This window comes from Oncorhynchus nerka, linkage group LG11, assembly GCF_034236695.1.
Source record: "Oncorhynchus nerka isolate Pitt River linkage group LG11, Oner_Uvic_2.0, whole genome shotgun sequence".
Taxonomy (NCBI): Eukaryota; Metazoa; Chordata; class Actinopteri; order Salmoniformes; family Salmonidae; genus Oncorhynchus; species Oncorhynchus nerka.
The window spans coordinates 72,695,750-72,722,195 of NC_088406.1; the positions used below are offsets into that span (position 1 = coordinate 72,695,750).

The following is a 26,446-nucleotide window of genomic DNA, read 5'->3' on the forward strand; positions in this document are numbered from 1 at the left end:
AGGCTGAGGGAGCTATGCTGAATGTGTTTCTATAGCACACGGGTTGCCAGATTGGGCTCCGTTACATTAACCATGCGGGAGCAGTTGGCTGTGGACACTCAATGTGGACGTGCTCTATAAACCTATAACCAATTGATTACATTTTTGTATTACACTCAACTTCTCATATTGGAATCTAGCCTACAGTTTTAGTCTTGCAAGGAGGTATTGTGGCTTTTAGGGACCTCTGTTGGACAAATGAAAGCCTACATCCCCACAACCTTTTGTACGGTGGAATGGAATGTATTGTGTTGCAATGATGATACGTGATGAGACTGACGGGGGTGTTTGCCCCTCCCCTCTACAGCCAAGCCCGCCCCTTTGGAGATCAAGCCCCTACCTGAGTGGGAGGAGTCATCGGCGCCCGTCCGCTCGCCTGTCACCAGGTCTTTTGCTCGGGAGTAAGTGTCTTACCCTTTGACCTTTCACCTCTACAGCAGCTCAGGGTCAAAGTGGCCCTTAGGCACAGATCTAGGATTATTATCGCACACCGCATCCAAACCATTTGGGAGTAAAATGTAAAGCTGACCTTAGGTCAGCGTCAACTTAGTTGAATTCCTTTCTACTGCATGTGACTATAGGTTTGGTATTCGATCAGAACACTAACCCTCCACGCATGACTTTAGTCACCTCATAACATGTCAATGTAGTCATGTCTTAGAAAATAGCTTTTTGTCTTTTTTCCAGTGAGTAATTTTTAATCTGCAGGGAACTCTGCAGGCACTGCTGCTATTTGTGTGTGTGTGTGTGTGTGTACCGACGGTGTGTTAAACAGTGTGTGTGTGTGTGTGATGCTGCTCAGTCCCTCCAGGTTCCCCATGCCCCCCAGGCCTCCCTCGGTGCATAGCACCGCCTCCAGCACCGACTCCGAGGACTGTGATGAGAATTATGTAGCCATGGTCTCTAAGGCAGACGAACTCGTATGTAACACACGTCCTCAACCACTCTCTTCTAAAATATTCATGTTAAATCATACAATGATTTATGTACATTTTCCCAAAAAAACTTGTCACATTAATAAGCTAATGTTCCACATAGTCAGTAGCCAATGAATGTATTACAATTCAATTATATATATTTTTTTATTATTCATGGTCAAGTGCACCATTTGCAATGTAATTTGTCTGATGGCATATCTTAGTGGGCTGAATATCCATAGAACATCAGTATGCAGAAGAATTTAAAAACACTACATAACCAAAGGTATGTGGACACCTGCTCTTCCAATGTCTCATTCCAAAATCATGGGCATTAATATGGAGTTGGTCCCCCTTTGCTGCTGTCACAGCCTCCCCTCTTCTAGGAAGGCTTTCCACTAGATGTTGGAACATTGCTGCGGGGACCTGCTTCCATTCAGCTACAAGCATTGGTGAGCTCGGGCACTGATATTGGACGATTATGCCTAGCTTGCAGTCGGCATTCCAATTCATCCGAAGGGTGTTCGATGAGCTCTGTGCAGGCCGGTCAAGTTCTTCCACACAGTCCTCGACAAACCATTTCTGTATGGACCTCGCTTTGTGCACGGGGGCATTACCATGCTGAAACAGGAAAGGGCCTTCCCCAAACTGTTGCCACAAAGTTGAAAGTACAGAATGGTCTAGAATTTCAATGTATGCTTTAGCATTAAGATTTCCCATCACTGCCTAGCCGGGAACCATGAAAAACAGTCCAAGACAATTATTCCTCCTCCACCAAACTTTACAGTTTGCACTATGCAGTGGGGCAGGAATCCGCCAAACCCAGATTCGTCCATTGGACTGCCAGATGGTGAAGCGTGATTCATCACTCCAGAGGATGCGTTTCCACTGCTCCAGAGTCCAAAGGCGGCGAGCTTTACACCACTCCAGCCGACGCTTGGCATTGTGCGTGGTGCATGCGGCTGCACGGCCATGGGAACCCATTTCATGAAGCTCCCGGTGAACAGTTATTGTGCTGACCTTGCGTCCAGAGGCAGTTTGGAACTCAGTAGTGAGTGTTGCAATCAAAGACAGGCGTTTTTTTACGTCCTACACGCTTCAGCACTCGGCGGTCCCGTTCTGTGAGCTTGTGTGGCCTACCACTTCGTGGCTGAGCCGTTGGTGCTCCTAGACGTTTCCACTTCACATTAACAGCACTTACAGTTGACCAGGGCGGCTCGAGTAGGGCAGACATTTTATGAACTGACTTGTTGGAAAGGTGGCATCCTATGATAGTATCATGTTGAAAGTCACAGAGCTCGTCAGTCAGGCCATTCTACTGCCAATGTTATGGCGATAGCGTGGCTGTATGCTTGATTTTATACACCTGTCAGCAACGGGTGTGGCTGAAATGGCCGAATCCACTAATTTGAAAGGGTGTCCACATACTTTTGTTCATATAGTGTAGTTTGACTTCTTCAAACACACTACTGTTTTTTGTTAGTGTGATGACATTGAAATGACGAGTCCACGTTTCTTGTTTCTAATTTCTCATGTTAGTATAGTATACCTAGTAAAAATCATAGTCCGTTATCATCCTCCTCGGCCTAAAACCTAATCTTTTATGGAGAAATAGATGGTTGCCACAGAAGGACTCCTCTTCAACACTTCTATTTTCTTCACCTCTTCTGTCCTTCATCACTTGTCATCCTGCTTTTTTGTCTTTTTCGTTTGCGCTTTCACTCTTTTCCCCCTGCAGGTATTCAGTCCATCTGGTGGACATCTCCTTCCCCTGCAGGTATTCAGTCCATCTGGTGGACATCTCTTTCCCCCTGCAGGTATTCAGTCCATCTGGTGGACATCTCCTTCCCCTGCAGGTATTCAGTCCATCTGGTGGACATCTCCTTCCCCCTGCAGGTATTCAGTCCATCTGGTGGACATCTCTTTCCCCCTGCAGGTATTCAGTCCATCTGGTGGACATCTCCTTCCCCCTGCAGGTATTCAGTCCATCTGGTGGACATCTCCTTTCCCCTGCAGGTATTCAGTCCATCTGGTGGACATCTCCTTTCCCCTGCAGGTATTCAGTCCATCTGGTGGACATCTCCTTTCCCCTGCAGGTATTCAGTCCATCTGGTGGACATCTCCTTTCCCCTGCAGGTATTCAGTCCATCTGGTGGACATCTCCTTTCCCCTGCAGGTATTCAGTCCATCTGGTGGACATCTCCTTTCCCCTGCAGGTATTCAGTCCATCTGGTGGACATCTCCTTTCCCCTGCAGGTATTCAGTCCATCTGGTGGACATCTCCTTTCCCCTGCAGGTATTCAGTCCATCTGGTGGACATCTCCTTCCCCCTGCAGGTATTCAGTCCATCTGGTGGACATCTCCTTCCCCCTGCAGGTATTCAGTCCATCTGGTGGACATCTCCTTTTTTGCTTCTTCTATTCTTCTAACTTGTGTTTTTCTTCCATCAGTTCTCAAGGACCCTTTTTGTTGACTGGTCAGATAAAAAGGATTTTCCCTGGCTCAGGCTCCATGATCTGGTGGTTTAGGCACGTGAACGCGACCAGGGTTTGATTTCTGTCTCCACCTTTCCCACTTTGTCTCCCAATTTGTCTCGACACTGTTTTGTCTTCCTGCTGTTTCTAATCTGTCTGAATACAGCAAAAATGTCCTCAATACTTTTTTAAAAAATAAATATTTATTTTCCTGGCGGGTGTCATATATTGAACAGCACAATCACTGTTTAATGTTGTTCCATTCTCTCCTAAAGGAAATTATCTTAACTATACTAAATTGACTGGTTAACTTCACCAACAACAAAATGGGTAATTTCCTATAGTATGTCTGCTTGATTGTTTGTTTTCCAGGTCTTTATGACCTTTTTATTGATATGTTTTTCCTTATCGTTTCTTCGCCTTTACCTAATGTTTACTTCCTGTTGCTTTTTTCACTCATATTTTTTCCTAGTCCCTCTCTTCCTCCTCCCCTCTCAGTACATCCTGTGTTGTTTGACCTCTGACCTTTCCCTGCTGTCTCTGTAGAGAGGAGTCCTTCTACTGCACTGTCCCCATCACCCCTGTTAAGAGGGAGATGGAGGGCCTTGACACCTTAGAGGAGGTGAGACGGGTTGCCAAGTGTGGTTAGACAAGCTGCCTGGGTTGCCAGTTTGGAGCCTAACCGGAGATGCCCATAGAGCCTATGCTCTCACTGCATGGTGTGGGTTGTGGTGTAATTTCCCCCCAAAACCCACTAAGATTTCAGACACCGTCTGCATTGGTAGTGTACATGTTGACGTGACTTGAGGTTTAAGTAATACATCAATGTATTGTTTAATAGTAGACTGTTCTAGTACTGTCTCCATTATAGCTGTACTACCACTCATCTTGCCCGCTCCTAGAGTGTAGCACTAACATTTAGTCATGCTCTGTGAGTGTCATCATCCCCCTATCTCCACTGTAACATGGTATCTCCCTTGTTGCTTAGAACATGAAGCTGGGTGCGTCCATGACGGCGGACGGGGGGAGCAGTCCAATGGTGAAGCCCAAGGGAGACAAGCAGGTGGAGTACCTGGACCTAGACCTGGACCCTGGCAAGTCTACCCCACCACGGAAGGTGAGACCTCACACTCTCTCACACACACTCTCTCTCTCACACACACTCTCTCTCTCACACACACTCTCTCTCTCACACACTCTCTCTCTCACACACACACTCTCTCTCTCTCACACTCTCTCTCTCACACACACACACACTCTCTCTCTCTCTCTCTCTCTCTCTCTCTCTCTCTCTCTCTCTCTCTCTCTCTCACTCTCACTCACTCACTCACTCACTCACTCACCACTCACTCTCACTCACTCACTCACTCACTCACTCACTCACTCACTCACCACCACTCACCACACTCCACTCACCACCACCACTCACTCACTCTCACTCACTCACTCACCACCACCACTCACTCACCACCACTCACTCACCACTCACTCACTCACTCACTCACCACTCACTCACTCACCACTCACCACCACTCACTCACTCACTCACTCACCACCACCACCACCACTCACCACCACTCTCACTCACCACCACTCACCACCACCACTCACCACTCACTCACTCACACTCACTCACTCACCACTCACTCACTCTTGAAACTGACCTGTATGTGTTCCTCTCCAGAAGAAGAGTAATGGGATTGGTCTGGCGGTGTCAGATGAGCGGGTGGACTACGTGGTGGTGGACCAGCAGCGGACGCAGGCCCTCAAGAGCACCCGGGAGGCCTGGAACGATGGACGTCAGTCCACAGAGACAGACACCTCCACCAAAGGGCCCAAGTGACCCCCAGCTCACCCAGCTATAGCCCCACGCTGCTGGGCCGCAGACATTAATCTAAGCCCTGGCCCCGGCCTTCACCTCCTCCAGACTCCTAGTGTCGAAGTGAAGGGGCCGGCGGACCTCCAGGGCCGCTGAACTGTCTTTAGTTTACACTGCCATCAGTCAGTCTGAGGACAGAACAGCGACAGCACAGCGCCCCTCTGTGGCAGACAGGGGGTATGTGCCAGGAATAAGCTGAATGCAGTATGGATGCAAGTAGGTTTGATTGATGTGTCAGTCCTCACCTGCCTGATATGGGGACTCTGTAAAGACATTACCACATCCACAAAGACTTGGAGTCTGGAACACTTACTGCCACTTATGGTGGATTTCAGTTGAGATTTTTCCTCTAGTTGGTTGGAGAATGACCAGGAGAAGACTTAAAGACATTTCCTTTATGATTAAATCACAACACTGTGGGACACTGTCTGGAGTCTGTTTTGGGAGAGAATGAGTCATCTCTCATTCAGAATGCTTAGTGTCTACTTAATACTTTACTGCCAAGGTTGCCTAGTTTTGCTGGTAGGAAATTGGGCCATTTTTCTCTTGTACAGGTCTAATATTATCCAAAACATTGTAAGAGAGAACCAGGTTTTCTTAGTGAAAAACAGATAGAATACAAGTAACTTTTTCTGAAACGCAACTGACCAAGTGCTCAATCAAAGGTTTGGATTCACTGAAACGTCATTTAATCGACTGAGAAATGATTCTCTTCCTCGTTTAGTTTTTAGTGGAAGAGGAAACGGCTTGACATTTGCAAAACAAAAAGAGTTGTACAAAGTGTTATGTATATAAACAGAAAGTGTCCTTTATTCAACACTATATACGGTGTGTGGTAATTCTGCAGGGTGGAATTCTATACGCTCTCCGAGATGGTATCGGGACATGTGATATGAAATGACAGAATCAACTGTGACGGCTTTTAACGGGAAGCTCCCCGACACTTTCTGTGAGTTATGCAAAGGTGTCAAACGTAGGTTTATAGGAGAGAGAAATCAGGTACTCATTCAAATACTAATAACAGCTATTTCCATTTCTAATTTATTTTATCTCAACGATGGATGTCCAAGTAATCTATAAACGGACAGATTTGATGCTATAGAGCAAAGTGCTGTTGAAAAATGCCTTCTCAACGAGCACCAGTCAACTTGTTTCAGGAGTTTGTGATGGCGTGTCGATTTCATTCTCTCTTAGGTTTTAATTTATTTCAAAAGGATTTACACACACACACCGTTCTGGGGTCTGATGTATGTATGCCTTACGATCTACTTTACTTGATATGTCTTTGTAAATAGTGAGAAATTGTGATGTTTTACCTAAAAAGAAAATACTTCAGAATCGTAGTGTTTTTTTTTTTCATGACGACTATTGGCTTTATTAACTTTCCAGGGACCCTATTCACTGTCTGAGTAGGAGTGCAGAAGCCGCTTTCCCGAAAGCATCTTAAGGCTAAATTCATTGTTAGAACCATAGGATCCTACGGTTCTAATGATGAACTTAGCCTTGAGATAGTTTTGGGAACCCGGCCCTGGTTTAGGATCAGGTCTCCACTGTTCATGTAATCTTAGTCATTGTAAAAGGCAAACAACTGATTCTAGATCAGCACTCTTACGCTGAGATTCTTCATGAATACAGGCCCATTTCTCTCTCTTAGTCCTAAGCATGTTTTACCAGGAGAATTAGTCTTTGCTGTATATATTTGCACCAACTATTCCAGCATGTATCATTTGAATTGAAAAACTGTGCCTGTACTGTCATTTCCATACTACTTAATTCTCACCATCCCATTGCAGGGTTGTCTTGTCTCGAGACCAACTGCAAAACGTTGATGCTTTATCTTTTTTTTATGAATCAAAAGAGAAACATTTCCATTTGAAAGTAAACTAAATAAAACAACCTTTTTTGAGTCTGTTTGTCACCTACACCCTACAGTATGTCACATATGTATTAAAAAAATGTTGGCGTACTATAGGGAGGAAAACAATGACAGAGGAAAGAGAAATGAAAAGAACAAAGGCCAGGAAGTCCCACCCACTGAGGCTGGTGGGAGGAGCTAGAGGACATGCTCATTATAATGACTGGAATGGAGTCTAACATGGTTTGTGTTTGACCATCTATTCCATTCCAGCCATTACAATGAGCCCGTCCTCCTGTAGCTCCTCACACCAGCCTCCTCTGGACCACAGACATTTCTAGAGGAATGAGAAATGCACACACAAAGTGATGTGCTGTACTAAATTGTGCCATTCTGTTTCAGGAAGTGTCCAAATGCCTACCACTTCCCCAATCAATGATTACCTCACCTGTTCACTATTCTCTCATTTTTATTTGATAGCTCTCCATTTAGCCACCAAGGGAAAAAACTCTTCAACATGCAGTTATTTACATACAAATCTAATCTTTCACATTTCAGTCATTTCCCTTGAAGATTTGGAGCAACATGTAATCTGGATGAAAAGGGGACAGTTGTCTATGTATGGGAAGTGTGCTTGGACTGAGTGGGTAAGTGTCTGTAGAAAGATGAGAGAATTGATTGCACTTAGGGTTTTTGTACTACATTGGCTGCGTTAAGACAGCCAACCCAATTCAGATTTTTTTTCTCACTAATTGGTCTTTTGACCAAACAGATCAGCTCTGAAAAAGATCTGATGTGATTGGTCAAAAGACTGACTAGTGGAGAAAAATCAGAGCTAGCTTGTTAATTGTTTACAAACTAATTAGTGAATGTGCTAAACAGCTACCTTGGTTATCTTATCCTTCGAGGCTTTAAAAGCGTTTTAACACTTATTTTGAACATTCAGAGCAACTGGCAGGCATTGTTGTCACTTTAGCATGCCACACACTTAGTTGTGCTCAATCTGATGTGAAAAGATCTGTGATCGGTCAAAAGACCAATTAGTGTTTTGTTTTTTTTAAGACCAGAATTGAGCTACCTTTATAAACGCAGCCTTCAAGCCTCTATTTCAGTTCTTTTGTCTCTTTTTTGCCACAGTAGCTCGTAGAGAGACTTCTTACGTGCACTCAAATGAGCCTTTCATGTCGTTTTTGACAGTTTAAATGGAAATCAGCAGAGGACCTAATCATAATTAGTCTCTCATTGAACATGTTGTGGAAATGTGGCAGGTGGAGATGTGGCCGGTGGAGATGTGGCAGGTGGAGATGTGGCAGGTGGAGATGTGGCAGGTGGAGATGTGGCGGGTGGAGATGTGACAGGTGGAGATGTGACGGGTGGAGATGTGACAGGTGGAGATGTGGCAGGTGGAGATGTGGCAGGTGGAGATGTGGCCGGTGGAGATGTGGCCGGTGGAGATGTGGCAGGTGGAGATGTGGCAGGTGGCCTGAAGTACTCCGGGTTCTATTATGATTCATTCTCAACACATTCTTATTTTTATGTCTGTGTTTGTTTTTCCATAGTTCCCAATTTATTTACTTCTACTGTCGGGATCTTTAAGTTGGGCGTATTCCATAAATTATGAGCATGGCATTGTTCTTGGATGTCTGTTGTTTTGTTCTGTTTTGTCTCACTGTTCCTCTGGTTGAAAAATAATGGTTAGAAAGAGGAACCACCTTGTAAAACAACGGGTAGGGACTGATAGGAACCACCATGTAAAACAATGAGTAGGGACTGATAGGAACCAACATGTAAAACAATGGGTAGGGACTGATAGGAACCAACATGTAAAACAATGGGTAGGGACTGATAGGAACCACCATGTAAAACAACGGGTGGGGACTGATAGGAACCACCATGTAAAACAATGGGTAGGGACTGATAGGAAACAACATGTAAAACAATGGGTAGGGACTGATAGGAACCACCATGTAAAACAATGGGTAGGGACTGATAGGAACCACCATGTAAAACAACGGGTGGGGACTGATAGGAACCACCATGTAAAACAATGGGTAGGGACTGATAGGAACCACCATGTAAAACAATGGGTAGGGACTGATAGGAACCAACATGTAAAACAATGGGTAGGGACTGATCGGAACCACCATGTAAAACAATGGGTGGGGACTGATAGGAACCACCATGTAAAACAACTGGTGGGGACTGATAGGAACCACCATATAAACTGTTAATTTATCATTGTCAGTCTTGCCATTGACCAATTACACCACTAGGGGGCATGGTTGCTTGACAAACCAGTGAAGAAGTTGACGGGCTCTTCCACATTGGCCATCACGTTGAGCGCTACAGTGTGCTGCAGTACATTCTGAGAAAGATTGATAGACATTATGTTTCTTTCTTGACAATACCCGAGTTGGATGTTCAACTATGTTATTATGGAAGAGGAGTAATGATATGTAGCCTAAACTTACATTTTGTAACAGTTTTATTTATTGGACTTCATATACAGTGCCTTTGCTAAAGTATTCGGCCCCCTTGAACATTGCTAACTTTTGCCACATTTCAGGCTTCAAACATAAAGATATAAAACTGTATTTTTTTGTGAAGAATCAACAACAAGTGGGACACAATCATGAAGTGGAAAACATTTATTGGATATTTCAAACTTTTTTAACAAATCAAAAACTGAAAAATTGGGCGTGCAAAAATATTCAGCCCCTTTACTTTCAGTGCAGCAAACTCTCTCCAGAAGTTCAGTGAGGATCTCTGAATGATCCAATGTTGACCTAAATGACTAATGATGATAAATACAATCCACCTGTGTGTAATCAAGTCGCTGTATAAATGCACCTGTACTGTGATAGTCTCAGAGGTCCGTTAAAAGCGCGAATGAAGAACAAGGAACACACCAGGCAGGTCCGAGATACTGTTGTGAAGAAGTTTAAAGCCGGATTTGGATACAAAAAGATTTCCCAAGCTTTAAACATCCCAAGGAGCACTGTGCAAGCGATAATATTGAAATGGAAGGAGTATCAGACCACTGCAAATCTACCAAGACCTGGCCGTCCCTCTAAACTTTCAGCTCATACAAGGAGAAGACTGATCAGAGATGCAGCCAAGAGGCCCATGATCACTCTGGATGAACTGCAGAGATCTACAGCAGAGGTGGGACACTCTGTCCATAGGACAACAATCAGTCGTACAAATCTGGCCTTTATGGAAGAGTGGCAAGAAGAAAGCCATTTCTTAAAGATATCCATAAAAAGTGTCGTTTAAAGTTTGCCACAAGCCACCTGGGAGACACACCAAACATGTGGAAGAAGGTGCTCTGGTCAGATTAAACCAAAATTGAACTTTTTGGCAACAATGCAAAACGTTATGTTTGGCGTAAAAGCAAAACGTTATGTTTGGTGTAAAAGCAACACAGCTCATCACCCTGAACACACCATCCCCACTGTCAAACATGGTGGTTAAAATTGATGGGAAGATGGATGGAGCCAAATACAGGACCATTCTGGAAGAAAACCTGATGGAGTCTGCAAAAGACCTGAGACTGGGACGGAGATTTGTCTTCCAACAAGACAATTATCCAAAACATAAAGCAAAATGTACAATGGAATGGTTCAAAAATAAACATATCCAGGTGTTAGAATGGCCAAGTCAAAGTCCAGACCTGAATCCAATCGAGAATCTGTGGAAAGAACTGAAAACTGCTGTTCACAAATGCTCTCCATCCAACCTCACTGAGCTCGAGCTGTTTTGCATGGAGGAATGGGAAAAAATGTCAGTCTCTCAATCGCAGCAAAAGGTGGCGCTACAAAGTATTAACTTAAGGGGGCGGAATAATTTTGCACGCCCAATTTTTCAGTTTTTGATTTGTTAAAGTTTGAAATATCAGTTAAGAACAAATTCTTATTTTCAATGACGGCCTAGGAACAGTGGGTTAACTGCCTGTTCAGGGGCAGAATGACAGATTTGTACCTTGTCAGCTCGGGGGTTTGAACTTGCAACCTTCCGGTTACTAGTCCAACACTCTAACCACTAGGCTACCCTGCCGGAATGGTAGAAACACCTTCAGGACTAGTATCCTAGACACAGATTAAACCTCGTCCTTGACTAAAAAGCGTCCTTAATGTAGAATCTCAACTGGAAGTGTTTTTAGTGGAGGACTAGGCAGGGAAACCGTCTGTCTGTGTACATTGGAAGCTGCAGGATCAGCTAAAGGTTGAATTTGATAGGTTCTACTCCAGTGGTTATGATGAAACAACTGGCACCACTTCAATGAATCCACATTGTTATTCAACCCAAGTCCTGTAGGTGGACAATAACCCAAGACACCCTCTTAAATCTCACACTTTTACTTTTAGCCACATATAACATCAAAGTAACTTTGCAAAGGGCATACATACTATATCACAACATAGTCCATAGTACAGTATATCATGACAGAATTCTTTCCCAGTCCCAAAGATATTCGGCAAAACCTCAACATAAATCTGGGAGTACTTCCTCTAACCCCCGTCATACAGATTTATGCCGTTGAAACCGGTCTCCCATTTATTCCTCAAATACAGAAGTGCTAGAGCAAATGGCGCTAGGCTAGCTACCGTTGGGCGGCCATCTTTAATCCTATAAATCACTACTACTCCACATCTGATGATAGATTTACTCCTTGGCTACAGTCACAGATGTCTGTGTTTTGCTGTACTGCATTAAGACTCTGATCGCTGAGTAAAGACCCTAATTGAAGTAAATGAGTTGTGATTGACAGTCTATTGCTGTCATGCATGGGTGTCAAACTCATTCCGTGGGGGGCCTAGTGTCTGCTGGTTTTAGGGTTTTCCTTTCAATGAAGATCTAGACAACCAGGTGAGGGGAGTTCCTTACTAATTACTGACCTTAATTAATCAATCAAGTTCAAAGGGAGGAGCGTAAACCCACACACTCGGCCTCAATGGAATGAGTTTGACACGTGGTGTAGTGGGACTGAGCGGGAAGCTGAGATATTGCTACTGGGTTAGCTACATTACCTGGGTTGTCTCTACCAGGGCTACTGTATGCGAGCATTCATATTGCTGTAACATCATATACCCAAATGTTATGTTTGTCTCAGCTGTTTACCACGAAAAGTGACGTGGTGTCCACTTTGTTGTTTGAGTCACAGATGGCCCTTTTAATTTCCCTGCTTTCGTCCAATAGGTGACTAAGCCTGTTGACTGTCACTCTGCTACTCGATGCTCATGATTGTGTTCTTTGTTAGTTTTACTAAAACGTAATACACATTTCCATAGATTACAGTATACAAGCTGGTCGCTGTGACCGTTTTTACCTCACATTCTCTGCGGTGCTGAACGTCGAGGTACTGATATGCCTCGTTATAAGAATAATGGCTTACATTTGTTTTGGAGAATGTAGAACCCATACAGCGTTCCTTTAGCAGTGTTATTCTGACTTCAAACACTTTGTAGTCAATAGAGATGAAGGATAAAGGCGTTTTGTTTTAGGTTGCTGACAAGCATTTTAATGTAGAGATGTTAGATATCAAACCAGTCTGGGATGTTGAGAAGCCACTGGAGGTGTGTGTGTGTGTGTGTGTGTGTGTTAGGGCTGTGACGATACCAGTATCGCAATATTTTTTCCATGGCAAAAATGAAAACACGAAGCAGACCATTCTCTTTGGTCCTTTAAAAACCTGCTGTATGTAACATATTGTACTACAGCTTAGAAAATAAATACATGTGACTCTGGATGACATCATGATGTTTGTTTCCAACATTAGAGCTGATTTCTAAACAAGTTCAACCCGCTTTGTGTTGTGTTCCCTTACCTTCATACTAACGAGTATCACCATACTGGTATCGTCCCGGCCCTAGTGTGTGTGTGTGTGTGTGTGTGTGTGTTTGACAATGTGTTCATGTTGAGAAAGATACAGAGAGAGGATGTGGGTCCATTTTTGGGAGAAAGAGCGGGCAGTAGAGGGAGTGTGAGTGTGAGTGTATGTTTTTGGCACTGTTTGAGAGTTGGAGAGAGACTGTGTGCATATTTTTGGGAGAAGGAGAGAGAAAGACGGAGGAGGAGGGAGTGTGTTCCTGTCTGTTGTGTGTGTGTGTGTGTGTGTGTGTGTGTGTGTATGCTTCTCCATGCAGATTGGGATGTGAGGCTCTCTCTGCCGTATCTTTGACAGTGTGTGAGTAATGGAACATTCCCTCGGTTCCAAACAGGGCCAACAGAATAATGATGAGCCTGGCTGGGAGGGTGAGAGCTGCTCCTGGGTGAGCTGTGAGCTCCGGGCCTGCCTGCCTGACTGTCCTGCTGGACCTCTGCCTGGACTGATGGGAGCTGTCAATAACTGAGCCCTGGACTCGCCTGGGCTGCACAACCCTGCCAGCATGTCTCTGGCTGTGGGTCTGCCTGTCTGTCTATCTGTCTGTCAGCCTCTTCTCTAAGTCTGACTGTTTGCCTGCTGTTTGCCTGATTGGGGGAGTGTGTCTATCTGTATTGGGTGTATTATCCTGTCAGTCAGTCTGTCTAGCTTATCAGAGTCTATGTGGCCACCTGTATGTCCTTGTGCGTGTCCATGTGTCTCACTGGCAGCATGCCTGTCTGTCTACCTCTCTAGCGCTCTTTCATTCTGCCTGTCTATCTGCTTCCCTCGCCCCCTTCAGACTCCCACCCAGCCGTCTCCCTCTCTCCCTCCAGACTCCCACCCAGCCATCTCCCATTCTCCCTCCAGACTCCCACCCAGCCGTCTCCCATTCTCCCTCCAGACTCCCACCCAGACGTCACCCACTCTGCCTCCAGACTCCCACCCAGACGTCTCCCACTCTCCCTCCAGACTCCCACCCAGCCGTCTCCCACTCTCCCTCCAGACTCCCACCCAGCCGTCTCCCTCTCTCCCTCCAGACTCCCACCCAGCCGTCTCCCGATCTCCCTCCAGACTCCCACCCAGCCGTCTCCCTCTCTCCCTCCAGACTCCCACCCAGCCGTCTCCCACTCTCCCTCCAGACTCCCACCCAGCCGTCTCCCACTCTCCCTCCAGACTCCCACCGAGCCGTCTCCCACTCTCCCTCCAGACTCCCACCGAGCCATCTCCCTCGCTCCCTCCAGACTCCCACCCAGCCGTCTCCCTCGCTCCCTCCAAAGTCCCACCCAGCAGTCTCCCTCTCTCCTCCAGACTCCCACCCAGCCGTCTCCCACTCTCCCTCCAGACTCCCACCCAGCCGTCTCCCACTCTCCCTCCAGACTCCCACCCAGCCATCTCCCTCTCTCCCTCCAGACTCCCACACAGCCGTCTCCCACTCTCCCTCCAGACTCCCACCTAGCCGTCTCCCACTCTCCCTCCAGACTCCCACCCAGCCGCCTCCCTCGCTCCCTCCAGACTCCCACCCAGCCGTCTCCCACTCTCCCTCCAGACTCCCACCCAGCCGTCTCCCTCCGACTCCCACCCAGCCATCTCCCTCCAGACTCCCACCCAGCCGTCTCCTCCAGACTCCCACCCAGCCGTCTCCCACTCTCCTCCAGACTCCCACCCAGCCGTCTCCCTCGCTGCCTCCAGACTCCCACCCAGCCGTCTCCCACTCTCCCTCCAGACTCCCACCCAGCCTTCTCCCACTCTCCCTCCAGACTCCCACCCAGCAGTCTCCCTCTCTCCCTCCAGACTCCCACCCAGCCGTCTCCCACTCTCCCTCCAGACTCCCACCCAGCCGTCTCCCACTCTCCCTCCAGACTCCCACCCAGCCATCTCCCTCTCTCCCTCCAGACTCCCACACAGCCGTCTCCCACTCTCCCTCCAGACTCCCACCTAGCCGTCTCCCACTCTCCCTCCAGACTCCCACCCAGCCGCCTCCCTCGCTCCCTCCAGACTCCCACCCAGCCGTCTCCCACTCTCCCTCCAGACTCCCACCCAGCCGTCTCCCTCCGACTCCCACCCAGCCATCTCCCTCCAGACTCCCACCCAGCCGTCTCCCTCCAGACTCCCACCCAGCCGTCTCCCACTCTCCCTCCAGACTCCCACCCAGCAGTCTCCCTCTCTCCCTCCAGACTCCCACCCAGCCGTCTCCCACTCTCCCTCCAGACTCCCACCCAGCCGTCTCCCACTCTCCCTCCAGACTCCCACCCAGCCATCTCCCTCTCTCCCTCCAGACTCCCACACAGCCGTCTCCCACTCTCCCTCCAGACTCCCACCTAGCCGTCTCCCACTCTCCCTCCAGACTCCCACCCAGCCGCCTCCCTCGCTCCCTCCAGACTCCCACCCAGCCGTCTCCCACTCTCCCTCCAGACTCCCACCCAGCCGTCTCCCTCCGACTCCCACCCAGCCATCTCCCTCCAGACTCCCACCCAGCCGTCTCCCTCCAGACTCCCACCCAGCCGTCTCCCACTCTCCCTCCAGACTCCCACCCAGCCGTCTCCCTCCGACTCCCACCCAGCCATCTCCCTCCAGACTCCCACCCAGCCGTCTCCTCCAGACTCCCACCCAGCCGTCTCCCACTCTCTCTCCAGACTCCCACCCAGCCGTCTCCCTCGCTGCCTCCAGACTCCCACCCAGCCGTCTCCCACTCTCCCTCCAGACTCCCACCCAGCCTTCTCCCACTCTCCCTCCAGACTCCCACCCAGCCGTCTCCCACTCTCCCTCCAGACTCCCACCCAGCCGCCTCCCTCCAGACTCCCACCCAGCCATCACCTTCCAGACTCCCACCCAGCCATCTCCCTCTCTCCCTCCAGACTCCCACCCAGCCGTCTCCCACTCTCCCTCCGGACTCCCACCCAGCCGTCTCCCTCTCTCCTCCAGACTCCCACCCAGCCGTCTCCCACTCTCCCTCCGGACTCCCACCCAGCCGTCTCCCTCTCTCCCTCCAGACTCCCACCCAGCCGTCTCCCACTCTCCCTCCGGACTCCCACCCAGCCATCTCCCTCGCTCCCTCCAGACTCCCACCCAGCCGTCTCCCCTCGCTCCTCCAAACTCCCACCCAGCAGTCTCCCTCTCTCCCTCCAGACTCCCACCCAGCCGTCTCCCACTCTCCCTCCAGACTCCCACCCAGCCATCTCCCTCTCTCCCTCCAGACTCCCACACAGCCGTCTCCCACTCTCCCTCCAGACTCCCATCCAGCCGTCTCCCACTCTCCCTCCAGACTCCCACCCAGCCGTCTCCCACGCTCCCTCCAGACTCCCACCCAGCCGTCTCCCTCGCTCCCTCCAGACTCCCACCCAGCCGTCTCCCACTCTCCCTCCAGACTCCCACCCAGCCGTCTCCCACTCTCCCTCCAGACTCCCACCCAGCCATCTCCCTCTCTCCCTCCAGACTCCCACACAGCCGTCTCCCACTCTCCCTCCAGACTCCCACCTAGCCGTCTCCCACTCTCCCTCCAGACTCCCACCCAGCCGCCTCCCTCGCTCCTCCAGACTCCCACCCAGCCGTCTCCCACTCTCCCTCCAGACTCCCACCCAGCCGTCTCCCTCCGACTCCCACCCAGCCATCTCCTCCAGACTCCCACCCAGCCGTCTCCCTCCAGACTCCCACCCAGCCGTCTCCCACTCTCCCTCCAGACTCCCACCCAGCCGTCTCCCTCCGACTCCCACCCAGCCATCTCCCTCCAGACTCCCACCCAGCCGTCTCCCTCAGACTCCCACCCAGCCGTCTCCCACTCTCTCTCCAGACTCCCACCCAGCCGTCTCCCTCGCTGCCTCCAGACTCCCACCCAGCCGTCTCCCACTCTCCCTCCAGACTCCCACCCAGCCTTCTCCCTCTCCCTCCAGACTCCCACCCAGCCGTCTCCCACTCTCCCTCCAGACTCCCACCCAGCCGCCTCCCTCCAGACTCCCACCCAGCCATCACCTTCCAGACTCCCACCCAGCCATCTCCCTCTCTCCCTCCAGACTCCCACCCAGCCGTCTCCCACTCTCCCTCCGGACTCCCACCCAGCCGTCTCCCTCTCTCCCTCCAGACTCCCACCCAGCCGTCTCCCACTCTCCCTCCGGACTCCCACCCAGCCGTCTCCCTCTCTCCCTCCAGACTCCCACCCAGCCGTCTCCCACTCTCCCTCCGGACTCCCACCCAGCCATCTCCCTCGCTCCCTCCAGACTCCCACCCAGCCGTCTCCCTCGCTCCTCCAAACTCCCACCCAGCAGTCTCCCTCTCTCCTCCAGACTCCCACCCAGCCGTCTCCCACTCTCCCTCCAGACTCCCACCCAGCCATCTCCCTCTCTCCCTCCAGACTCCCACACAGCCGTCTCCCACTCTCCCTCAGACTCCCATCCAGCCGTCTCCCACTCTCCCTCCAGACTCCCACCCAGCCGTCTCCCACGCTCCCTCCAGACTCCCACCCAGCCGTCTCCCTCGCTCCTCCAGACTCCCACCCAGCCGTCTCCCCACTCTCCCTCCAGACTCCCACCCAGCCGTCTCCCACTCTCCCTCCAGACTCCCACCCAGCCATCTCCCTCTCTCCTCCAGACTCCCACACAGCCGTCTCCCACTCTCCCTCCAGACTCCCACCTAGCCGTCTCCCACTCTCCCTCCAGACTCCCACCCAGCCGCCTCCCTCGCTCCTCCAGACTCCCACCCAGCCGTCTCCCACTCTCCCTCCAGACTCCCACCCAGCCGTCTCCCTCCGACTCCCACCCAGCCATCTCCTCCAGACTCCCACCCAGTCGTCTCCCTCCAGACTCCCACCCAGCCGTCTCCCACTCTCCCTCCAGACTCCCACCCAGCCGTCTCCCTCCGACTCCCACCCAGCCATCTCCCTCCAGACTCCCACCCAGCCGTCTCCCTCCAGACTCCCACCCAGCCGTCTCCCACTCTCCCTCCAGACTCCCACCCAGCCGTCTCCCTCGCTGCCTCCAGACTCCCACCCAGCCGTCTCCCTCTCCCTCCAGACTCCCACCCAGCCTTCTCCCACTCTCCCTCCAGACTCCCACCCAGCCGTCTCCCCACTCTCCCTCCAGACTCCCACCCAGCCGCCTCCCTCCAGACTCCCACCCAGCCATCACCTTCCAGACTCCCACCCAGCCGTCTCCCACTCTCCCTCAAGACTCCCACCCAGCCGTCTCCCTCCAGACTCCCACCCAGCCGTCGCCCTCCAGACTCCCACCCAGCCGTCTCCCTCTCTCCCTCCAGACTCCCACCCAGCCGTCTCCCACTCTCCCTCCAGACTCCCACCCAGCCGTCTCCCTCTCTCCCTCCAGACTCCCACCCAGCCGTCTCCCACTCTCCCTCCAGACTCCCACCCAGCCGTCTCCCTCTCTCCCTCCAGACTCCCACCCAGCCGTCTCCCACTCTCCCTCCAGACTCCCACCCAGCCGTCTCCCACTCTCCTCCAGACTCCCACCCAGCCATCTCCCTCGCTCCCTCCAGACTCCCACCCAGCCGTCTCCCTCGCTCCCTCCAAACTCCCACCCAGCAGTCTCCCTCTCTCCCTCCAGACTCCCACCCAGCCGTCTCCCACTCTCCCTCCAGACTCCCACCCAGCCATCTCCCACTCTCCCTCCAGACTCCCACCCAGCCATCTCCCTCTCTCCCTCCAGACTCCCACACAGCCGTCTCCCACTCTCCCTCCAGACTCCCATCCAGCCGTCTCCCACTCTCCCTCCAGACTCCCACCCAGCCGTCTCCCACTCTCCCTCCAGACTCCCACCTAGCCGTCTCCCACTCTCCCTCCAGACTCCCACCCAGCCGCCTCCCTCGCTCCCTCCAGACTCCCACCCAGCCGTCTCCCACTCTCCTCCAGACTCCCACCCAGCCGTCTCCTCCGACTCCCACCCAGCCATCTCCCTCCAGACTCCCACCCAGCCGTCTCCTCCAGACTCCCACCCAGCCGTCTCCCACTCTCCCTCCAGACTCCCACCCAGCCGTCTCCCTCGCTGCCTCCAGACTCCCACCCAGCCGTCTCCCACTCTCCCTCCAGACTCCCACCCAGCCTTCTCCCACTCTCCCTCCAGACTCCCACCCAGCCGTCTCCCACTCTCCTCCAGACTCCCACCCAGCCGCCTCCCTCCAGACTCCCACCCAGCCATCACCTTCCAGACTCCCACCCAGCCGTCTCCCACTCTCCCTCAAGACTCCCACCCAGCCATCTCCCTCCAGACTCCCACCCAGCCGTCGCCCTCCAGACTCCCACCCAGCCGTCTCCCTCGCTCCTCCAGACTCCCACCCAGCCGTCTCCCACTCTCCCTCCAGACTCCCACCCAGCCGTCTCCCTCTCTCCCTCCAGACTCCCACCCAGCCGTCTCCCACTCTCCCTCCAGACTCCCACCCAGCCGTCTCCCTCTCTCCCTCCAGACTCCCACCCAGCCGTCTCCCACTCTCCCTCCAGACTCCCACCTAGCCGTCTCCCTCTCTCCCTCCAGACTCCCACCCAGCCGTCTCCCACTCTCCCTCCAGACTCCCACCCAGCCGTCTCCCACTCTCCCTCCAGACTCCCACCCAGCCATCTCCCTCGCTCCCTCCAGACTCCCACCCAGCCGTCTCCCTCGCTCCCTCCAAACTCCCACCCAGCCGTCTCCCACTCTCCCTCCAGACTCCCACCCAGCCATCTCCCACTCTCCCTCCAGACTCCCACCCAGCCGTCTCCCACTCTCCCTCCAGACTCCCACCTAGCCGCCTCCCTCGCTCCCTCCAGACTCCCACCCAGCCGTCTCCCACTCTCCTCCAGACTCCCACCCAGCCGTCTCCCTCCGACTCCCACCCAGCCATCTCCTCCAGACTCCCACCCAGCCGTCTCCCTCCAGACTCCCACCCAGCCGTCTCCCACTCTCCCTCCAGACTCCCACCCAGCCGTCTCCCTCGCTGCCTCCAGACTCCCACCCAGCCGTCTCCCACTCTCCCTCCAGACTCCCACCCAGCCTTCTCCCACTCTCCCTCCAGACTCCCACCCAGCCGTCTCCCACTCTCCCTCCAGACTCCCACCCAGCCGCCTCCCTCCAGACTCCCACCCAGCCATCACCTTCCAGACTCCCACCCAGCCGTCTCCCACTCTCCCTCAAGACTCCCACCCAGCCGTCTCCCTCCAGACTCCCACCCAGCCGTCTCCCTCTCTCCCTCCAGACTCCCACCCAGCCGTCTCCCTCTCTCCCTCCAGACTCCCACCCAGCCGCCTCCCTCGCTCCCTCCAGACTCCCACCCAGCCGTCTCCCACTCTCCCTCCAGACTCCCACCCAGCCATCACCTTCCAGACTCCCACCCAGCCGTCTCCCTCCAGACTCCCACCCAGCCGTCGCCCTCCAGACTCCCACCCAGCCGTCTCCCTCTCTCCCTCCATACTCCCACCCAGCCGCCTCCCTCGCTCCCTCAGACTCCCACCAAGCCGTCTCCCACTCTCCCTCAAGACTCCCACCCAGCCGTCTCCCTCCAGACTCCCACCCAGCCGTCTCCTCCAGACTCCCACCCAGCCGTTTCCCTCGCTCCCTTCAGACTCCCACCCAGCCGTCTCCCTCTCTCCCTCCAGACTCCCACCCAGCCGTCTCCCTCTCTCCCTCCAGACTCCCACACAGCCGTCTCCCACTCTCCCTCCAGACTCCCACCCAGCCGTCTCCCACTCTCCCTCCAGACTTCCACCCAGCCGCCTCCCTCGCTCCTCCAGACTCCCACCCAGCCGCCTCCCTCTCTCCCTCCAGACTCCCACCCAGCCGTCTCCCTCTCTCCCTCCAGACTCCCACTTAGCCGCCTCCCTCGCTCCCTCCAGACTCCCACCCAGCCGTCTCCCTCTCTCCCTCCAGACTCCCACCCAGCCGCCTCCCTCTCTCCCTCCAGACTCCCACCCAGCCGTCTCCCTCTCTGCATCTAAAATATTTGAATCCCATTAAGACCCGAACAGTGTCATCAAAGTTGTGGGCCTCCAGTCAGACAGAATCGATCCATTCATGTGTCTCCCAAATGGCACCCTACCCCTACTTACTTCTTTCAATAGGGCTCTTGTCAGAAATAGTGCACTATGTAGGCAACCTACCCCTCCTGGCTCACTACACCAAGCCAAAACCCTCCTCAGGCACAACTCTCCCTCCTAACCTGTCTATCCTGTCAACTACACTTCACATCATCGCCTCAATTCCTCAACTTCTTGGAAACAAGTTAGTTCTTTTTAATCCATTCTATTCATTCTATTTCTATGCATTTAATCCTCTCCAGTAAGCGAAATCCAGATAGATAACTTTTGAAGAACAGGGCCCAGGGGATGCGGATTGTTCTGTTCCACCCTCTCACATATAAGCTAGTTGTAATGAGATTTAGGGAGGATCAAGGACCGCGTTGTGTGGGAATGGAATATAATCAGAGCTTTGGAGAGGAAAGACATTAGTGTATTCTAAATAGTAATAATAGTATTTAAAGTGTGGGATTGAATGAGGATTCATAGTTCAAGTTATGAGAACAATGATTTGAGTCATTATCCACTCTGCAATTTTTACTGCAGTTATTATACGTTGTTTTTAGGCCCATTAAACCAGGTTATGCTAAGTCATTGAGCTGGAACTGCTCTGGTCAATGATTGGTTGAGAAGACACGTTTGCACCAATTAGTTAAGAAGTGAATTAGTACAGAAACATGAGCCGAGCACAGCTTCACTCATATTCAATTGAACTGGATGAACGCTACATTATTAGTTGACTGATTTCACCAACATTCAATGACAAATGGGCATCAAAGAGTGTGACATATTGGTAGATGTGATCAACTATTAGTATTCCATTGATTGCAGAGAAGAGAAATAGACATGCCACGTGTGCTCATTCACTCTCCTTCGTCTACAGTGAGGAGGAGGGTTAATTGCGGGTGAAGAGTGAGGGATCTGTGATGTGTGCAGATGGATTTGTCTCTAATTGCTCAGCTGCATGATCTCTGTGTGTTGGGATGTCTTCTCTGTTTCCAGACCACGCACTAAAGTATCCATTCCCTCTCAGAAACTGATTCACATATCCACTCTACAACTCAGAAAGTGGATATATATACAGTACCAGTCAAAAGTTTTAGAACACCTTCTCATTCAAGGGTTTTTCTTTATTTGTACTATTTTCTACATTGTAGAATAAATAGTGAAGACATCAAAACTATGAAATAACATGTGGAATCATGTAGTAACCAAAAAAGTGTTGAACAAATCAAAATATATTTTATTTTCAGTAGCCACCCTTTGCCTTGATGACAGCATTGCATAATCTTGGCATTCTCTCAACAGGTGGGCCTTCTTAAGTTCATTTGTGGAAGTTCTTTCCTTCTTAATGCATTGAGCCAATCAGTTGTGTTGCGACAAGGTAGGGGTGGTATACAGAAGATAGCCCTATTTGGTAAAATACCAAGTCCATATTATGGCAAGATCAGCTCAAATAAGCAAAGAGACTGTCCATCACTACTTTAAGACATGAAGGTCAGCCAATACAGAACATTTCAAGAACATTTAGAGCTTCTTCAAGTAAAGTCTCAAAACCACCAAGTGCTATGATGAAACTGGCTCTCACGAGGACCGCCACAGGAAAGGAAGACCCAGAGTTACCTCTGCTGCAGAGGGTAAGTTCATTAGAGTTGCCAGCCTCAGAAATTGTAGGCCAAATAAATGCTTCACAGAGTTCAAGTAACAGACAAATCTCAACATCAACTGTTCAGAAGAGACTGTGTGAATCAGGCCTTCATGGTCGAATTGCTGCAAAGAAACCACTACTAAAGGACACCAATAATAAGAAGAGACTTGCTTGGGCCAAGAAACACGAGCAAAAGATATTAGATTGGTTGAAATCTGTCCTTTGCTCTGATGAGTCCAAATTTGAGATTTTTGGTTCCAACCGCTGTGTCTTTGTGAGACACAGAGTAGGTGAACGGATGATCTCCGCATGTGTGGTTCCCACCGTGAAGCATGGAGGAGGAGGTGTGATGGTGTGGGGGTGCTTTGCTGGTGAAATTGTCAGTGATTTATTTAGGATTCAAGGCACACTCATGGCTACCACAGCATTCTGTAGCGATACGCCATCCCATCTGGTTTGCGCTTCATGGGACTATCGTTTGTTTTTCAACAGGTCAATGACCCAACACACCTCCAGGCTGTGTAAGGGCTATTTGACCAAAAAGGAGAGTGATGGAGTGCTGCATCAGATGACCTGGCCTCCACAATCACCTGACCTCAACCCAATTGAGATGGTTTGGGATGAGTTGGACCGCAGAGTGAAGGAAAAGCAGCCGACAAGTACTTACTATATGTGGGAACTCCTTCAAGATTGTTGGAATAGCATTCCAGGTGAAGCTGGTTGAGAAAATGCCAAGAGTGTGCAAAGCTGTCCTCAAGGCAAAGGGTGGCTACTTTGAGAATCTAAAATCTATAATATATTTGATTTGTTTAACACTTTTTTGGTTACTAGATGATTCCATATGTGTTATTTTATTGTTTTGATATCTTCACTATTATTCTACAATGTAGAAAATAGTAAAAATAAAGAACAACCCTTTAGTGAGTAGGTGTGTCCAAACATTTGACCGGTACTGTATATATAGAGAGAGCTTTTCGGGGATAGTTTGTTTGCTTGTGTCAGCTTTAGGTCTATGTATATGTAACGGATGTGAAACGGCTAGCTAGTTAGCGGTGGTGCGCGCTAAATAGCGTTTCAATCGGTGACGTCACTTGCTCTGAGACCTTGAAGTAGTGGTTCCCCTTGTACTGCAAGAGCCGCGGCTTTTGTGGAGCGATGGGTAACGATGCTTCGTGGGTGACTGTTGTTGATGTGTGCAGAGTGTCCCTGGTTCGCCCCCGTGTATGGGCGAGGGGACGTTCTGAAGTTATACTGTTACATATAGTCTCATAGCAAAGGGTCTGAATACTTGTGTAAATTATTTGTATTTTTAATACATTTGCGAACATTTCTAAAACCTGTTTTTGCTTTGTCATTATGGGGTATTGTGTGTGTGTGTGTGTGTGTGTGTGTGTGTGGATTGATGAGGGGGAAAAAAGTATTTAATCAATTTTAGAACAAGGCTGTAATGTAACAAAATGTGGGGAAAGCCAAGGGGTCTGAATGCAATCCGAATACACTGTATGGTAGCTAGAAGCCATGCACAGCATTTTGGACATTCGGGCTGTTCAGACAATGTCAGCAAGTGTATTGTCACATGCCTTCTACCAGGAAATGGCAACTCCAGGGTCAGGGAAAATTTGGATGTCGCTGAACGTCCATTGTACCTGAGAGGGTCAGTAGTTTTGAGTTTAAAGGAATAATCCACTCAAAAAAATATAATGGATATATATATTTTTTTCATTAGTTCACTGTTGATACAGTGCTTTTGAATGTCAGCAATCACATTTTCAGGATGTTGGACTTTCAAGAAGCAAATTGTCACTTGCCACCATCATGATGATTCTAAATCCGTCATATGATGCAGAACCTTTTCCAAATGTCCAACTCCTTTATTCAAATCATCTTTATGTGAATGAACAGATAAGTCCCGTATCAGTGCCAGCTGGGGCGGCAGGATAGCCTAGTGGTTAGAGCGTTGGACTAGTAACTGGAAGGTTGCAAGTTCAAACCCCCGAGCTGACAAGGTACAAATCTGTCGTTCTGCCCCTGAACAGGCAGTTAATCCACTCATTGAAAATAAGAATTTGTTCTGAACTGACTTGCCTAGTTAAATAAAGGTAAAATAAAATAGTGCACTTATCTTCCCCAGTGAGAGAATGTTGCCCTGAAGGTGGCCATCTTGGCTGAGTACTGCTGCGTGCAGGTTATTTTCAAATACATTACCCTCCCTTTATTCAAATCATCTTCATGTGAATAAACAGAAAGATAAGTCCCATATCAGTGCATCTTTCTTCCCCCAGTGAGAGAATGTTGTGGCCATTTTGTCTGAGCAGTGCAGCATTGTCCTAGTGAATGACAGCTCCAGCTGCATTATTGATTATCAGTGCTCGGGGAGGGGGGGGACTTTCCAGCACAGCAACTTGTGTTGATAAAGCAGACACATCAGATAGGAGTTGACTGGACTGCTTTTAGCAGCCCATGAGTGTCTGTGAACGTAGGAGACAGACGGCTGGTGAACGCAGCCCGGTGCGCAGCGGTAGGAGACAGGAGGCTGGTGAACGCAGCTCGGGCGCCGCAGCAAATAGCCATCCGTCTGTGTAATAGGGCTTGTCAATGTTTTAAAGTGGATCAGCAGTTCACTTTGAGCGGGGCGCGTTCTTTCTGAAACGAGAGGCTGATCAGCTGTGAAAGCCCCATTGAGGGCTCTCTAAAAACGCTGTTGATGCGGAACGATTTTATTTTTGTCAGTGTGTGACTTCCTTCCTGGCCCATTCTTATTCTGTCACTGTTGTCAGGCCAAGTTTTTCTATGTTTAATCTGTACCATTCGTTCGCTCCTCTCCACTCCTCAACCGCATTGGTTATTTACCAACAAACGGACGTGGAATGAATTAATAATTGAATTTGTTTTCCACTCTTCTTGAAGCCTTATGTAAATGGTTGACATCTATAATTGGGCCGCCACAGCCCATCAGCGGTATAGGGACCTTTTTCTCTGTGGTTAGTTTCTTTTCAAAATAGATCCTAGTTGTGCTTGGGGTGAAGAGACTCAATGCTGCTATCCCTGTCTTATCTCTTGATCATTCTTCTTCTCACTTTCTCTCTCACACACACACACACACACACACACACACACACACACACGCTTTCCGCCGCTGTTAGTCGAACGGTATGCCAGCAGCATACCACCCTGCATCCCACTGCTGGCTTGCTTCTGAAGCTAAGCAGCTAAGCAGGGTTGGTCCTGGATGGGAGACCAGATGTTGCTGGAAGTGGTGTTTGAGGGCCAGTAGGAGTCACCCTTTCCTCTGGTCTAAAATAAAATATCCCAAAGCCCCAGGGCAGTGATTGGGGACATTGCCCTGTGTAGGGTGCGGACTTTCGGATGGGACGTTAAACGGGTGTCCTGACTCTCTGTGGTCACTAAAGATCCCATGGCACTTATCGTAAGAGTAGGGGTGTCCTGTCTAAATTCCCAATCTGGCCCAGTCACCTAATCATCCCAAATTTACAATTGGCTCATTCATCCCCCTCCTCTCCCCTGTAACTATTCCCCAGGTCGTTGCTGTAAATGAGAATGTGTTCTCAGTCAACTTACCTGGTAAAATAAGGGTAAAACAAAAGATTAAGAAGTCGGTAAGATGAAGAAGCCTGCCCTCAGGCAACCCAGACAGCCCACCCACTCCCTCCTCAAACAAGACATGTGATGTCTGTCTGGTTCTGTGTTCAGCAGTGTGGGGTTGGCAGAGGGGCTTATGTTATGAGGAACAAGACAGCCAACCCAGAATGGCCAACCACGA

At 50.4% G+C, this 26,446-nt stretch overlaps 2 protein-coding genes across 16 annotated transcripts in view; both read left to right on the top strand.

Moving 5' to 3' along the window:
* The window catches only part of LOC115137572 (GRB2-associated-binding protein 1-like), a 95,726-nt gene extending 88,521 nt beyond the window's left edge, over positions 1-7,205 (top strand). For 6 of the 8 annotated variants that reach the window (XM_065024932.1, XM_065024931.1, XM_065024937.1 and 3 more), the window contains 4 exons: positions 347-440; positions 842-959; positions 4,419-4,547; positions 5,115-7,205. In XM_065024932.1, the coding sequence (XP_064881004.1) occupies positions 347-440; positions 842-959; positions 4,419-4,547; positions 5,115-5,273 (500 nt within the window). In that variant the 3' untranslated portion in view covers positions 5,274-7,205. Of the gene's footprint in view, positions 1-346; positions 441-841; positions 960-3,976; positions 4,053-4,418; positions 4,548-5,114 lie in introns of all 8 variants that reach the window. The other 2 variants (XM_065024936.1, XM_065024934.1) reach the window with 2 other exon arrangements.
* Positions 7,206-7,531: 326 nt separating this feature from the next.
* LOC115117107 (type II inositol 3,4-bisphosphate 4-phosphatase-like) overlaps positions 7,532-26,446 on the top strand; it is a 547,861-nt gene continuing 528,946 nt past the window's right edge. For 3 of the 8 annotated variants that reach the window (XM_065024918.1, XM_065024920.1, XM_065024921.1), the window contains exon 1: positions 7,562-7,811. The gene's annotated coding sequence lies outside the window, so the exon portion shown is untranslated. Of the gene's footprint in view, positions 7,812-13,385; positions 13,566-26,446 lie in introns of all 8 variants that reach the window. The other 5 variants (XM_065024919.1, XM_065024930.1, XM_065024928.1 and 2 more) reach the window with 5 other exon arrangements.